This window comes from Myripristis murdjan, chromosome 9 (assembly GCF_902150065.1).
Source record: "Myripristis murdjan chromosome 9, fMyrMur1.1, whole genome shotgun sequence".
In the NCBI taxonomy this organism is placed as follows: domain Eukaryota; kingdom Metazoa; phylum Chordata; class Actinopteri; order Holocentriformes; family Holocentridae; genus Myripristis; species Myripristis murdjan.
In genome coordinates this window covers 7907835-7924278 of record NC_043988.1, presented here as the reverse complement: position 1 = coordinate 7924278, position 16444 = coordinate 7907835, and the positions used below count along the sequence as shown (strand labels likewise).

Sequence of the window (16444 nt, the reverse complement as noted above, 5' to 3'; positions counted from 1 at the left end):
AAAACTAACAAATTCTTTTCTGAAAAACAGACTTAATTTTGGTTCATAATGTTGGCTGTTTTGCCTCCTAATGATCACCGACTGGAGCTCCTACAGCCGGGCCACCTTTGTGATTATTTACCAGGCCATCCCAGGGTATATCCGTGCATTTCCCAAGGCCCTGTGGCGAGAGGGGACACCCCGGGCCCTCAGCTGTCGGCGGTCAACTGCTCACTTCCTCCCCTTCTTATTCCGGGATTTAAACTAATATTTAGATAGGGTAGGGTTTTATACGTGGAGTGCGCCGCCTCGGTCCCTACAGCGTCAGTCACGCAACATGAATGTGAAAATCACTGTTTTATGATCAGTGGATAAACTTATGATTTATTATCTGTTAATTGATATGTGCATGTAATTAATATCCTTTTTTTTTTATCAGGGTAATTATGGTAGAGAGAAAAGGCTGAAGACTGAGAAGTAAAATGCTGTAAAAACGAAGCAGGAAAAAAAAATCCAAGTCTTATGATGAGAGATGGTGGTTTATCTGCGAGAGAGAGAGAAAGAGAGAGCGCCCACAGGTCTGCTCAGATATACCGATGACCTAATCACATCTATATGCTCAATAATAACACAAAAATAGCAGAGGCCATGCCTTGACATTTACGAGATCTATGCTATTTAATGAGGCATGGGCGGGAGTCTTTGGTTTAGTGATTTGTCATGTTACCACAACAAGACACACAGGACCACACAGGCCTTTTCCTAAATAAGGGAGCACAGAAACCTCAAGCCTGCCTGCAAGAGACAAATAACGGGAATTAAACGGCTGCGAGAGTGTTTCATCTGTCCCTGGTAACCAATCATTCAAAATATGTAAAAGCACTTGCACTGAGGTAAAATTACAACCAGGGACATGCATTTCTGGTCATGTTTACAGTTTACAAATCAACATAAACAAGAAAAAGTTCACATTCAGATGCATATTTGTACATTTATACTCCAGTGAGAAACCGGGTACACCAAATAGTACTGAACTCCATGTATTGGCCATCGATTGGAAATGCACCCTTGCACATACAGCCTGTCACTGAATGTAAAGTCGCATTGTGCCTCTTGCAGACAAAACGACTATTAAAATAACGCAGGGAGATTAAATTCATTAATAATAATAATAATAATAATAAAAAAAAAAACAGCTGACGTATGATGAGTGCCAATAATATTACCTTATATGTTCAATATTTATCCTAGAACTGGAAAACATATTAGCCTTTTCTTTAACATTTTCTTACCCAAAATCTGTGAAATCCAAATTAGGCTGTTTTAACGGCTTAAGTGCGTTATACTACTTATACTTATCCGTTATCCGTTATACTACTACTTATACTTAACCCTATCAAAGCCTGTCAAAGCCCTCATTCAGTACTGATTTCAAGGCTTTGAATGAAGGGCTGCTTATGCCGCTACTGATCACAACATATATCCTTTGTGGATGCACATATTAATAGCATAAAATAACGAAATAAAAACTCTGCTGAGATATGTAGAAAAAAACAAACAAACAGCCATTGGGTTGGTGCTATAATATGCTATTGTTCTGTGCAGGTCAGCATTTGGATTTATAATGATATTATTTTAAGACTGTCTTTATTTCAATGCTTATTATTCAAAATGCTCCATCATATCCATTCCAAAACACATATCACACAAAAGATTACAGTAATCAAAAGATTATCCACAGCTCGTGTTAGGGGAAATAATTTCGACATTATGTCAAATAGGCGTAAAAATAAAAACTTTTACAACTTTAAATGTGATGTCCATTCTTGTCTGTGTCCATCCGCCATCCGATATGCCATATGCATAAATGCAGCTTGTGTTTAGGCCTGGATCCTCTTGTTCGCATACTAAGTCTGCTTTATCAACTTGTTGTTCAGAGTGAGCCGTGTTACAGGCTGACAAATAAATGCTCTCCAGCCTGGAGGTGACAGTTTCCCCAGGCGTGCAATGCGCTGGAAGACGCACAGTGACAAACCTATGTAGTGTTCTGCTTTAGTTTAGTTTTGGATTTAGTTTAAGAGGCGTTTCAGATAGGGAGATGTTTTCCCGTTGTTTGTTGAATAGCTGCCTCAGTCATAACGAAAAATCATCATATCCTGTGGAACGCATGTCCTTGACGGTAGTTTTATCTCCTGTGTTTCTATAGAGACTTACAGTACAAAAAAAAAAAAAAAAAAAAAAAAGTTAAAAGTGACTTTAAGTTTTTTATTTATTTATTTATTTATTTATTTTTAAATAGAATTAATTTTTTTTTTTTTTTTTTTTTTACTTCTTATGGCACCACTATATGTTTTGAAGATTATTCGATTGTTAATTTCAGTTTATGAGAACCCTAACGAAAAGTGACAAGTGTTTTTATATTACAGGGGCTCTCGGGAGTATGAATAGTTTGTTGGGCCTATAAGTTAAATAATAGTTAACCTTTATGCTACTTGTACTTCCTGTGGTATCACTATCACAGTATTGCTATAATAAGTCACAGGGGCTTGGACATCTGGATTTGTGTAGTATCTCTCTTAAAGCATTACAGTTCGTTTTCGTGAAGGACATTAGACAGTTGCCCGTTAATCAACTTAAATTTCGCCACTTAAAATTTCACCTGCAGTATTAATTTATTCAAAGCAACATATATACAACCCTCATGTGAATGCACTATCCAGTGCCTCCGCTGTGCTTTGGTCGCTGAGGCCTGCGAGCAAAATTCCAACACAGCCTCTTCCCATGTTGATCTGCTCCTGTATTTTGTCTGTTATCACCTGAGTATTTACAAAGGAGGCTTCCGACTTGGCAATGATGAAGTGAGCTGATATCAGTTGCATCATCTGATAAAAAAAAAAAAAGAGTCCGGGGCAGAACACACGATTCTCGAGCGATGCTGTGGGCTGATTGTGACTGCGCCAGGCATGATGAGTTTCCCACTTCATAAATAAACAGAGGTGAACGCACTTCTGACAGTTTGTGAGCGTGAGTTTAGACTGGGAATGTGTCTAAACTGAATTAATCTTTAATTAATCTTTTCCTATCTATCTATCTATCTATCTATCTATCTATCTATCTATCTATCTATCTATCTGGTAGTCCAAATATTTGCCAAAAGGAACATATTGTGGGAGTAGTTTATTTATGCCCATTTGCTCCTGCAGTGAAACATTCAAAACAAATAGGGCTAATCCTCTTAACTGCTTTATCCCATTAGGACCCCGCTGCTGCCTTCACACTTTATTCAATGGCTCCGGTGTAAATTGGACTCAATCCGGTCCTATCGCAGCAGCTCCAACAAAATACAACTTTCATTGCTGCTCATTAATGCTGAAGCTCGATAAGCTGAGAAGCGAGGCGACAGTGCAGGCGCAAGGCGGGGAGGTCAAGTCCAGCTCAGGCCCCAGTGAAAACCCCACTGTTTATTCCTTCACTCTGTTTACCGACGGCACAGATGGCGCGTGGCGCTTGGCAAAGTATCTATATGTCTTTGTGAGCAATACAGTTTGATAGGAAAAAAGCTGCGTACATCGGAGATAAAAGAGTGCGAAATGACGCACACATTTCAGGCCCCTGCAAATATTGCTTTGGGCAGAGTGTCTTAGTGGGCTACACTCAAAATAGATGATTCACTGGACAAGTAAATGTTTGCATGGATGCAAGAATGGGTAAAAAAAAATGTTGGGCTTGTGTGAATATAAGCTGCGAGGAGTGATAATTTCAGTAGGAATAGTCAAGTTCACTTTGCCACGAGACCCACTGCAAAAAATAAGCTCTTCATCTTGTCATTTATTCTAATATTTGCTCTTTATTCCGGAAACAAGCAAAATAATCTGCGCCCGGTGAGATGAGTTTACTTGTCTCAAGATTTGTACTGACATATTTATTTTATTGTACTCATTTATTCTATTTTATTTGCTTTAATCACGTATCGTGTTCCTTAAGTGATTTGGGCGTATTTAAATCTACAGACGCTTGATTCAAGAAAAAAATCCAACACTTGTGAGCTGCACTGCATGAACGACAGATTTTTTTTCCAGTTGTTAAAAAAAAAAGAGTTGAAGTCTGAACTCTCTTTCATATGTGTCGTTAGATGGATATTTTTTGCAGTGCAGAGCCTGATGTTCCAGGCAAACTCGGGGACGGACCAGCGCTATCTGGGCTTGGACAACTAAAATACGCACAAGCATAATAGGCCTATAATTTACTGGAAAAGTGGCGCACTTTGAAGCCGGACATTGCAATGACGTTGGAGTTGAATTCAAATGACTGACAAGGTCTTATTGAAATAAAACATCCAGTGCAGAGCGCAGACACTTTTTTCCTTGTGGTGCAGGGGAGGCGTGGATCTCTCTCACTTTTGACATTCTCGCAGCAGTAGTAGCTTCTCCTCAAGGCAGGACTCAGATGACACCACCCCGCCACCGACTGGAGGGGAAACAAGGGAAGCTCTCTCTCTCTTTCTCTGCGCGAATGAACTATGTTTTGATACCAGATGACTCGTTTCGGGGGTTGATCATATGAATGTGAGCGCCGGAGAGGTTTCTGCGTCTTCAGAATAGCCGTGGGAATACTTTAACAGCAGTCTATCCAGCTCGCCAAACTCCCGCACCCAAGGAGCACCGGTGGCGGAATGTGAAAACCCCATTTTGGCGCATGTTCCTCTCCATTGTACACAGCCTTCTCCTGCTTTCTACGCGGCTGGAAAGCGGAGGAGGAGGAGGAGGGACGGCTTTTCCCGACTCGATCCCTTGCCTATGGACGACGGCGGTCCCCTCTCTCCAAAGGCAAATGCTTTCAGTATTGCCTCTCTGATTTCGGCTGCAGAACAAGCAGGAAACGCAGCGTTTGACAAACAAGGCACCGGCCTGGACAAGCCAGACCTGCACAACCACAGTTCCTTTAAAATGCACTACAGCACTGTCACCCGGGAAATGGAAGGTAAATTTGTTTGTTGATGCCCTTGTGTTGTTATACCAACTGTAGCCACATCTCACCCATGAAATAACGTAAACCCCCCGTGTCTGTCTGACTTATCAGTAGTTTCAACCGCGCAAAACGGAGGCATGAGCGCAGCTCTAAACGCATGAATGAAATAATTTCAAAAATAAATTCTGGAACAGTTAGGGCATTTGGGTAAATAATGCAAATGTATGCAAAGACTGTTACCATCAGAGAAGAGGTTTTTGTCAATACAAAGCAGCCAGAGTGGGAGAAAACGTTTCCCACTCCAAAACTTGAAGAGCTGTACAGTAGAGTCAACTTAAATTCACAGACAGGAGCACATACATTGAAAATGAAGCCAGGAGGAGGGTTTACACGGGCACCCTGTGCGTAATGGTAAAAACAGACCGTAATAAGCAAATCCAGCTCAAGGAGATGCATATCCAATTCCATAGATCAATCATTTGTCAAATAACGACAAAGCAATAGCCACTTGCAGTTTGTTTGTTTACTCATGCAAATCAATGCGTGTTTACCTTGTAAACCGTTTACACTCCACTGTGCCAGCCAGATCCTCCTATTGTTTGTTAACGGAGGGCGATGTGGGCGATACCCTTATCCAAAAGTTAAATGGGTGCCGGAAAGCCTATTAAAAAGGGGCGCACTTCTCTGTCAATCAGTCTCGTCCCAAGGCGAGGAAAAGGCACATTACCTGCAGTTCCTTATCTAAATAGAAATAAGAACCGGTTTTATCGTAAAGGGGAGGCCCTCTGCGTCAGATAAGAGAGGAGTCTTAGTTGCAGTTTAGCACACAGCAGTAGCGCACAACAGAGGCCGCTCGGAGTTACACAGGAGCTCAGTCGGTTGAAAAACAAAAACGAAATTACGCGCACTCCGAGCTCGTTTTGCGCTGAACAGTTTAATAATTAAACGTGATCACCTTTTATGGGCGAATTAATCTTCATTATTCGATCGTTTTGCCGTTTTGGAGCAGGCAGTCTAGTATGCTGGCAGTGGATGCAACCTCAAGGATTAATGAGCAGTCGAGACGGAAACTTTTGAGTCAAAAGAGGTGCAACTCTGCCTGACGTCTTAATTTTGGAGATCACTGATTCCTGCTTGTTTTTATTTACTGTGTTATAACCCACCAAAACTGCAAAGCATATTTGGTAAATCCAGTTTTTTGGGATGATTTCAGCCATATCCAGCCCGTGGCTGACGCAGCTGTCCCATTTTTGCGATGTTGCAGCCTTCACGACGAGCAGCCTGAGCAGCCTAAACACGCCGGGGGGCTATCACCTCTCTCCGTCCCCCGGGGACCCCTACAGCCAGCATGAAGCCCACTTTGAGCCCTGTCCGGCCGCTCAGCACAACTACAACTACCCGGGTTCCAACCCGGGCCCGGCCCAGGCGAGCGACGCCGGGACTCCCAACTGCTCCTCGTCGTCCTCCAGCTCCACACCGAACAGCAAGAGCATAGTGAAGAAGAACCCCAAAGTGGCAAACATTAACGTGCAGCTGGAGATGAAAGCTTTATGGGACGAATTTAATCAGCTGGGAACGGAGATGATCGTTACCAAAGCTGGCAGGTGAGTGGAGGAGTGAATTACACACAGCGCCTGAAACTGGGAAGCCACTTTTCTCCACATACCGTAATGCAATTTTAGGTAGACTGAACAAATTCGTTTATTCCAAGTTTGGATAGGACTACAGTATGGTGCATAAAACGTGCAATAATGTCTTACAGTAGTCTTATTATCACTATTAACATTTAAGTATTTGTAACACATTCATGCACATTGCTGACGCGGAGAAATATGCAGAGGAGAGCAAAACCCCTTCAAATTCAGTTCAAACACCTTTTAAGACTTATATAAAACATTACAGTATAAATTAATTAATAACATTGACAGACTAATGTACTTTATATGAAAATAGAGTATGATTTTTTGTCTAAAATTTAAAAAATATATTTTTGTAGTTTATAAATTGTTTTTCAATGATCACCAACTAATGGACATATGAGCTTATTTATTTATTTACCACATTATCACTGCAAACAGTCTATATTTCAAGCAAGGTGATATGGCATCAGACCGGTAACAGTAACCCGGCAATGTCTCACTAAAAACACACTGACCAAAATCTGGAATGAGACGGAGCTAAAATAATAATAATAAAAGCACTCCGTTCATTTTTGTGTTGAGGCTCGGTCCCACATTTTTTTATTTGGGTTTCTGAAAAGCATTTCACAAAAAGCTGAGCAACAGAGCAGTAAGCCCGTTCACTGGAGATGTTTTGGAATATTGAGGGCGCAGGCGGTCGGATATTTGGATGTGTGTGAGTCAGCTGTAAACAGCATGCTGATCTGATCCTGCTGGGTTTTAGACATCATGCTTTTCTTCACCGTCAACCCCAATTTTACGCACCGCTGCTAAGGGTTACTACAAGGCCTTTAATCTATAGACACTCCTTATATATTAGAGCTAAGAAAATCATAAGAATTCAACATGAATATTTTTTCTATGGGAGCCTATTACACTGTTGCAACTTTGTTTCTACTCGGGTCTTGACATGCGTTCGCCTCGGATGACATTATTTCCTAATTATAGGTCTACAGTTTGTCCGCCTCCCACCCTTTCCTCCTCATATTCTCAAAAAAGTTTAGATAAATAAGCAGCATACACTTGGTGCAGACCTGGTTTTGAACCAGGACGAGTCTGCTGATGAGACAGAAAACAGAATAGGAACTAAGTGTAAGGCACAGGCCGTGCGCAAATTAGGCCTCTTATGGATCCCTTATTTTTGCACATCTTAATTTAGTCGTTCACCTCTGAAACTGCTTTTGTTAGGCAGCAGGGCGACTTATTGTTAAAGAACTCGTTCTTAAATCTTAGCACCCGGGTTTAAGCTTTTCGTGTCTGCAAACAGCAGCCTGCTGAAGTGTCCTTGAGCAACACGCTGAATCCCTATCCGCTTTGACCTCTGACCTCTCTGTAGAAATAGGGGGAGAAAGTATGACTTCCCTACAGGGATCAATAAAAATACTATATTATCATTTAGTATTTTTTTTCCAGCCAGCAGCCTAAACATTGGATATGTGGCATCAAAGGATTTACTTAATGCTTAATAAATTGCACACTTTAACAGACATAAAGAAACTGGTTTATTTAATTCCAAAAGAGGAGTCTGAGTTTAGTTTCTCTCCTCTATATGACAGGGGAAAGGAGATCCGCAGCAGAGCACTTTAAAAGCTCCTTCAGCCTCACCTAGCCACAACACTGATGTTAATTGAGCGTTGATTTTAGGATCCCTTTCACTGACTCGGCGGATTACTCAACTTTCAATGTACGGGAATCTAGCCTCCTCAGTGAGCAGGGTAGACGAGACTGAGAGGGGAAAACAAATGTTTGCGTCTGGGCGTCGAATGATTAAGTCCCTGCATCTGATTCACTTCATATCTTAACTTCCAACTAAATGTCTAGCTACTTAATGTCTGGGGACAATGACAGTATTTTATTATTTGGTCATGCTGATTAATTATTGGACTATCCGTTTAGGAAGTCCTGTATTTTTCCATCATGTTTATTTTATTTTATTTTATTTTATTTTAGAGCTGGCATCCAAATAACATTTCTGACAATATTTTGCTTTCCATTCTAATGATAAAATCTTCGGCCACGAGTACCACACCTCGCCAAATCCAAGTGACGCCCATGTAAACTGTGCGTCCGTGTGTGTGTGTGTGTTTCCGTGTGTTTTCATACGTGTGTTAGGTCTCACTGTGTCTGGAAATCATCAAAAGGGCAGACGAAATTAAAAGGAATTGCCAGGAGTTATAAAAGTGGAGCTAGAACGCTGAATCAGGCAGAGTGGTATCCACGTCCTGCTCTGGTTACGCACGGCCTGAATCGCGTCATTTTCAATAGCTTGGGGCCTCTTGTCTTCCAACAGCCACAACCTCAGGGGCCACATCATGCTCTGCGGGCCTGGAGCCGACTGTCACTTTCGAAGCACATTGGTTTTCGGAGAAATATTTTTGGCAATATCGTTTATTGGCTCCTCTGACGCATTCCGAATAATTAAACCATTATTTTCTAGCGGAGAAGGCTATTTAACAACCGACCCCTCACCCACACAGGCACGCACACACGTACGCACAAATGATCCTTTTTTTTTTTTTTTTTTTTTAAGTGGAACATGTAAACAAAATGTGCACCCACAAAAGCATAGCGCCCATTTAAGGCCTACATTTAACTCATCCCACGTTTTCTTCCTCGCCAGGAGAATGTTTCCAACTTTCCAAGTGAAAATATTTGGGATGGATCCCATGGCAGACTACATGCTCCTCATGGACTTCCTACCAGTAGACGACAAGCGATACAGGTAACTTAATAAAAAAAAAAAAAAATCACAAGACAATGAGTCATTATGGCACCATCAAAATATTGCAGTATGCCCTGAGGGTTTTAATCAGCTACAAACCATATTTTTGTAACCTTTAGTTACCACCTTAAAAAATGTGTATAAAATATATTTCAAATAGCCTATCATTCAAATTAATATGAGCAAATGTGAAAAAAATATTTTCATGTAACTTTAAGTGATTGCATATATTTAAAAATATCATAACAAGCTATATTCATACATATTTAATGCTGGGATAAGATCATATCTAATCCTATCTAATGATGTATATGTAGATACATGTAAATATAAACACATGTAGCCTATACTAATTGAAAGTGCCCAATTTTTCTAAGGTTGATAGTTTTTCCTATATGTTCTAAGCTACACCTGCACACCGTGAAAAGACACAAATTTTATTTTTTTATTTAGTTATTTTTGTAGTCTCCATTATGATATAGGTCGTCCACAAAATGTAGGCTACGATATGCAAAACCCCCAGTGATCGATAAAAAGAAATGTAAGGAAAGTTTTATTTATTTACTTATTTCCCCCCACATCCCATAGGTATGCCTTCCACAGCTCTTCGTGGCTGGTGGCCGGTAAAGCTGACCCCGCCACTCCGGGCAGGGTCCACTACCACCCGGACTCCCCGGCAAAAGGCGCCCAGTGGATGAAGCAGATAGTCTCCTTTGACAAACTCAAACTCACCAATAACCTGCTGGATGACAACGGCCATGTAAGTGCAGGACTGGACTAGCAAATTAATCCTGTGCATGCAAAAAAAAAAAAAAAAAAAAAAAAAAAAAAAAAGGAACGCCACGGGCTAAACAGGCCTGGAAGCCAGGAAGTTAAAACATTTACAAGCTTTTGTAACTGTATAACCAATTATAGAAGACGACAAAACAGGTAATCACGGCAAAATAAGTGTATGGGAATGCAAAAGGAAGAAGGTTGTTTTAATAGGTTTAAAAAGCAAAGTTTGATAAATTCACCGTGGACACAGTATAAGTCCCGTAGGAATATTACAGATTCCACAAGAGATAAAAATACCATAAAGTATGCTACGGTCACTGAAATTCATTATTGAGCAGGCTTACCACAGACACACTATCTTACAGCCCCAGTCCCTAGGCATATTACAGGAATATTAAGACATACCATAAGATTAAGCATAATATTAAGTAGGATAACGTAAGTTACTAAGCGCTTAATATCGACGTATTGCAAGTCTCTTTAGGAATATTATAGGGCTTTTTTCGGTAAGGAGAGGCTGGAGACTGTTATTCCCCCTGACACTGATTGATACAGGCGGGCCTATCCCGATTAGTGCAGTAGCAGGCCTAACCGTTAGTGACTGTAAAACCTAATTAAATTCGTAGTAAGTCTTTATATTTTGAGTAATGGTAGGATGATACCGGCTACAGTGCTGGGAATAAGGCACTTTCAATGCACCGAGGTTTACTGCACAGCCGACCTGAAAAACGACGGCGAGGCACTGGAACATTTCACCACTGGAAATTAACAACGCCTTTTTCCAATTTGATCTTCCTCTGTGCGTCTCGTGAAATTTTACGCCAAATGGAAATTTATTTCTAGAGGATTTAATGTTTTGCTGACATTGAGGGCAAAGGTGAAACGTCTGCTGGGTGGAAATGTCACCGTATCACCTAGAATATGTTCAGTATATGCCTGTAATATGATTACATTAAAGCCTATATTCTTTATCATTACCCCGGTAACTTTTAAAAACGTGTTCTAATAGGCATACTCCAAATGCGACTGTGTTATTCATTATTCTTGGTTAGGCTATGGAGTAGGCTATATTATGGTGACTGTTATGCAAACTCAAATTACACTTTAACAGCACATTTAACCGGAGCGTCAGGCTCTATAAATGATAAATAGGCCCCATCTAATAGCATTTGCCAAAACTTCCAAACACGCCTTAACCCATTAAAATTTAACAAGTTAAGACTGTCAAGACATTAGTACCTGGTTACTGTAATAAATTACTCGAGGCAGCTCACCATACACGCAGCTCAGCGGTCCGTGTATGCTCTTTATCTGACTTTACCTGTGCTCCCCATTATAATGATACAGACTGCATGATCACGATGCGTCTGCCTGTTGTATTATGGTATTTAATATTTCTATATGAGTGCTAATGCGCCCTGTTCCATTTGCAGATCATTCTCAACTCCATGCATCGCTACCAGCCCAGGTTCCATGTGGTCTACGTGGATCCCCGCAAAGACAGCGAGAAATATGCCGAGGAGAATTACAAGACCTTTGTTTTTGAGGAAACTCGCTTCACAGCGGTCACAGCATACCAGAACCACCGGGTAAGAAGCCTTAATATGATCCAGTGTGTGAGTCACATGGGCTGGCTGCTGCAATTCCATCTGGTGCGATGCGCAAAAACACAGAATGTAACTCAAAAGTGACTCAAAAGTGACTTGACCATTGACCATTGTGAAAAAAAAAACACTTAAGATCTAAGGATATTTATTGCAGGAGAAGTATAAATATTGGAATGTTTAAGCCAATTGGAGATACAATACTATAACAAGTCATTACTGATACGGCGCACATTAGCCCCTATAAATAGGCCTGTGTAGTTATAAAATATTATGGGGATTTTTCCTTATGGAAGAGAACACGGACTATAGAGACGGTATAGCAAACTCATAATAGTTATACTATAAGAACAATATTTGTCCACCATGTAAATCGCACACTGATTTGTACGCAACTTCCCAGAGACAGCTCGGAGCAACAAACAAATTAATTTGTTTGTCAGTCAGTATCTACAGCGCATCCCCTTCACGTGCGGGTGTTTTTTGCGCCTAAATGTTGTCAAGCCGCTGATGTGTGCACACAGCTGTCCGATTCCCCTTTTCTCTGTGCGTCTTCTCCTGCTCTGTTTTCTATCAGTCTGACCTCGCGGTGTCGGCTTCCACTCGCACCAACGGGACTTTTACATTTACATTTTAGACAGTCATCGGTCGCTCCGAGCGACCTGGAGTGAGCGCAGCGATAGGAAAAGATCAGCAACATTAGGAAGCAGAGGCGCGGATTATGAGGGTCAGGGCCTTTGTGCCGCTGTAACATTCCTGTAACTATAGCCTACATTGGTGTAAGGAAATGAAACAGAATAAAACGTAAAACGAGAGAACTAGGGTGAAATGTTTTGTGTTCTTGTGAATTTAGATATTTTTGATCAGTGGAAAATATTTGTACACATCAAGCTCTGATATGTAGTCTGCTATTTATAAAAGCACATGTCAACTTTGTGCCTTGTGTCTACAAATTAAAATTAATTATGTTGTCTACAATGTGGGTAATGATTTTTAGGTCTGGTTTAATTGCAAGGTCTCCCTTTAAAATGAAAATTTTAATTACAGTGATTGGTCTGATTAATTCTGTTGGGTTAAGGCTGAATAAAAATAATTCTTGAAATTATTTTGATAGGCATTGTTCAGAATTCACAGTCACTCTCAGTAATCAGACATCTGTGTGCCCCTTGTACTAAGAGACACTTTCACTGTTCATGTTATGAATGGAACAGTTGCCTAAGACTCTTTGGAATAAGAACCTGAGGTGGGGTTGCGTTTTTTTTCCTGTATTTCCTGTATGCATGGATATACACTTGTAGGAGCTTTAACATTTACAAAGACTGCAGAGCGTAACCCTCTTTAATTTAAGCACCATGTTCAGTGCAATCAGTAATTACTGTACATTCATTTGCACTCTGAAGTCTGAATGAACATGAACCCGATGCTTTAAACTACAGTCTGATATGCTTGCTCTTTACTCAACTGTTCATCTGCATTTTTTTTTTTTTAACAAGGACATGTTATGAGTTCAGTGAGAACTTATTTTTGAAACACGCTGACTTTCAACTCTTCATCACGCCAGCCCATGGATACTATTGGGTGCCTAGGGCTGTCTGAGTGCACTGGAAAACGTGTTCTGTCTAATGATATGACAAGGAGGTCTATTTGACGCTGTCTTGTTTTCTGGATTTCAGATCACACAGCTTAAGATAGCCAGTAATCCCTTCGCAAAGGGCTTCAGGGACTGTGACCCGGAAGACTGGTGAGAATCTTACACACTTGGGAAAAAAATATCCAGTCTTATTTGCATGTTCGCACACAGTATGAAAATGTACAAAGAAGCCAACCTAGGCCAGAGGGTGTCTGTCAAATACTTAAACTTTGTTGGTCTTATTACCCCTTGGTGCCAGATTGATTGTATTTACCACATAAGAGAATACAAAGAGCGCAATGAATCTTACACAATCATCAGCTAATGTTTGAAAGTCAATTTAGCATAACTTTATGTGATTTACAAGTTAATAGACACTCTGAATTGTCTTGATGAAGCAAATGGCAACAACTGTGCTATGTGCAAATGCTATTCACCAGGGACTGTAAATGACTGAATTATTTTCTGTTTGAACAAAAATAACAACTATGGAATTCATAGGGATTCTTTACGTATCTGATAACAGGTCAATGTCAATCATGTAACATGTTGCTTTACATAAGTAACACTTTATACTCAGTAATTTGAGGCCCTGTTAATGTGTAAATCCTGATTATGCATCAGCTCTTAAAATGCACCATCTATCTTAATAAATAATAAAGAAATTGCACCTTTGACATTCATTAAATGAGTATGTAACTGAATCCATTCTCCTTGCTCCAGGCCCAGGAATCACAGGCCAGGCTCTCTGCCAATAATGAGTGCCTTTGCCAGAACAAGAAACCCAATGTCATCTCCCCCTCAGCAGAACGGCACAGAGAAAGGTCTGCACCTCGCTCGTTGTTTCATTTCACAACTGGCTCTTGCTATCAAACCTGAAACAAAGTCACATTAAGTTATGCAACCGTTGCAAGAAATACATTTTTCTGGCACAGGGACATATTCCCACTCATTTTCTTTTACTCTTTTATCCTAACTGAGGTGCAACGGTGCAAATCTGCTGTATTCAGAAAAGGAATAAACTGATAAATGAAGCAGATTTTGCCCTTTTATTAAATATCACATATCAGCCAGCCACCAACATTCATCACTGATTCAACAGTGTATTCCCTGACCACAGCTACACAAAAATGTCTGTAAAAGCTGCAATAAATTTTGATGTTTTACTTCTTTATTTCATTAACAAATGATTCAAGTTCATAAGTGAATTTCACCTAATATGGAATATGAAGAGCAGCTAATCAACCAAAATGAATTTCATTCAACTTGGCTGCAGTTTAAGTGTCTCATGAAGGTCTATATGAGGCTTTTCCAGCCTGCAGAGAATAAAATTATGAGGGAAACACAGAAGACATTACATTTTGTGTGAGCAAGAAAATGACCCTGTTGACTATCAGTGAAAAAATACCATCTGTCTATCTGTATCTTAAATCCAAATGTATTGGTATATTGGCTTTTACAAACCCATTTCTGTCATACTCCTAATTTGAACGTTAATACCAGACATGGTTAACATCGGAACAAAAACACACACAACCTGATGTTGTAAAGTAACTGCTGGTCTATTTCTGACTATCCTCATGTCTCTTCTTATGCAGAGGACAGTAGGCGGGACTACGAACGAGATCCCAGCAGCACGCCCATCCACGCTGACCCAGCTCACCAGCTGATGTCCCGGGTCCTCAGTCCCGCACTTCCTGTCCCGGGAGGCCTCCACGCTGTCCCCCTCACCAGTGGCCGGCCCAGCCCTCCCCACGACCTCCGGCCAGACCCCCACCCGCTACCCCCGGACACCCTGCACCACCACCCCTACAAGTACCCGACCACCTACGAACACTACCTGGGGGCCAAGACCCGGCCGTCGCCTTACCCTTTACCCAGCATCAGGGGACACACGTACCACCACCACATGAACCCAGCCACAGCGAATATGTACTCGGCCACCAGCGCCCCCGCTAACTACGACTACGGGCCGAGATAATGACCGCTGTCCACTGTGGCTAACAGCTGACAGCGCTGCGGGAACGCAAACAAGCAGGAAACACAACGCAGCTCTGTCTTTACATGGCTTACACAACCTTCGGGGTGCCTTCACAAGCTGCATGCTCCTTGTTGCTGGATAAACCCTGCCGTATTTATTTAAAGGAAATGCATCTTTGCAGGAAGGACGGGCACATGCTCTGAGCCCTGGAAGAGGTTCTCTTTGACCTTTGAACCCAAACGGCAATAGCTGTACATCAGGGCACCTCTCACCTGAGTAGACATTGAGCCAGCAAATACAGGGGACAGGAGGGACCTCTCCTTAACATGGACAATCCTTTTGATCACGGACTGGAATTCAATTCTTTTGTTGTGTTGGATGCACTTTTTTTTGATTTCCTTTGTTTTCTCGCTTTCAAAAAAGCCATATGTTATATAGTTCATCAACCTTCTAGGTAGACGAGATGTTTGCATGTTGAGCTCATCAGAAAGGATGTCGAAACACATCGAAATGTTTTTGTTTGAGGGAGAAAAAAAAAAAAAAAAGACATATTTGATTTTGAAACGTTCTGAACATCTTGAGCCGCTCTGAGAAGCTTGTACCATGGCACTGACTTGCAGCAATTCAAAGTAAATAAATGAAGCAGAATGACTGTTCTGTATCTGTAAAATAAACATTAAATTCTTGTAATTCATAAAAAAAAATGGTCTTTCTACCGGTCTTCCATTCTGTGCTAGGAGGGGGTAAAGAGCTTACCTCACTGAGAGCATTGTTCAGGTTTCTCCGACCGGATTTGCCCTGCTGAAATGGGTTGTGGTGAGCACTGTTCCTGCAGTTACAGGGAGTGAGGACTTGGAAGCTGTCTAAACAGTACGCTGCACTATTATGAACTCCGGTTCAAATGTTGAGATCTGCATCTGGTTCTCTGAAAAACGCACACACACATGTCCATGCACTCACAGACCATACTTCCCATACATACACAAACACAAGGACTTAACCCTGTCTCTTGACAGACCATGTGTGCAACTAAACTAAGGACTCTGATGACATTACAGACCTTAGTCTACCACAGATTGATGATGTTTAAAATAAGCAATTAGA

The 16444-nt window shown here is 41.1% G+C and overlaps 1 protein-coding gene across 2 annotated transcripts; it reads left to right on the top strand.

The window, feature by feature from the left end:
* The first annotated feature begins 4375 nt into the window (after positions 1-4375).
* On the top strand, positions 4376-16036 carry tbx1 (T-box transcription factor 1). 2 transcript variants are annotated; one of them, XM_030059185.1, is made up of 8 exons: positions 4376-4959; positions 6212-6551; positions 9247-9348; positions 9937-10108; positions 11559-11714; positions 13403-13470; positions 14083-14183; positions 14958-16036. In XM_030059185.1, the coding sequence occupies exons 1-8, from the start codon at positions 4776-4778 to the stop codon at positions 15338-15340; spliced, it is 1506 nt and encodes a 501-aa protein (XP_029915045.1). In that variant the 5' UTR covers positions 4376-4775; the 3' UTR covers positions 15341-16036. The 2 variants fall into 2 exon arrangements, with proteins under 2 accessions (XP_029915045.1, XP_029915043.1); XM_030059183.1 differs by having other exon boundaries at positions 6161-6551.
* Positions 16037-16444: the final 408 nt, after the last annotated feature.

What these genes read in the sequence shown, in the direction of transcription:
- tbx1 (XM_030059183.1), top strand. Translation starts at nt 4,776, where the DNA reads ATGGACGACGGCGGTCCCCTCTCTCCAAAGGCAAATGCTTTCAGTATT. An exon ending in TGTCACCCGGGAAATGGAAG is followed by an intron (nt 4,960 to 6,160) that starts GTAAATTTGTTT and finishes GGATGATTTCAG; the next exon opens with CCATATCCAGCCCGTGGCTG. An exon ending in TGCTGGATGACAACGGCCAT is followed by an intron (nt 10,109 to 11,558) that starts GTAAGTGCAGGA and finishes TTCCATTTGCAG; the next exon opens with ATCATTCTCAACTCCATGCA.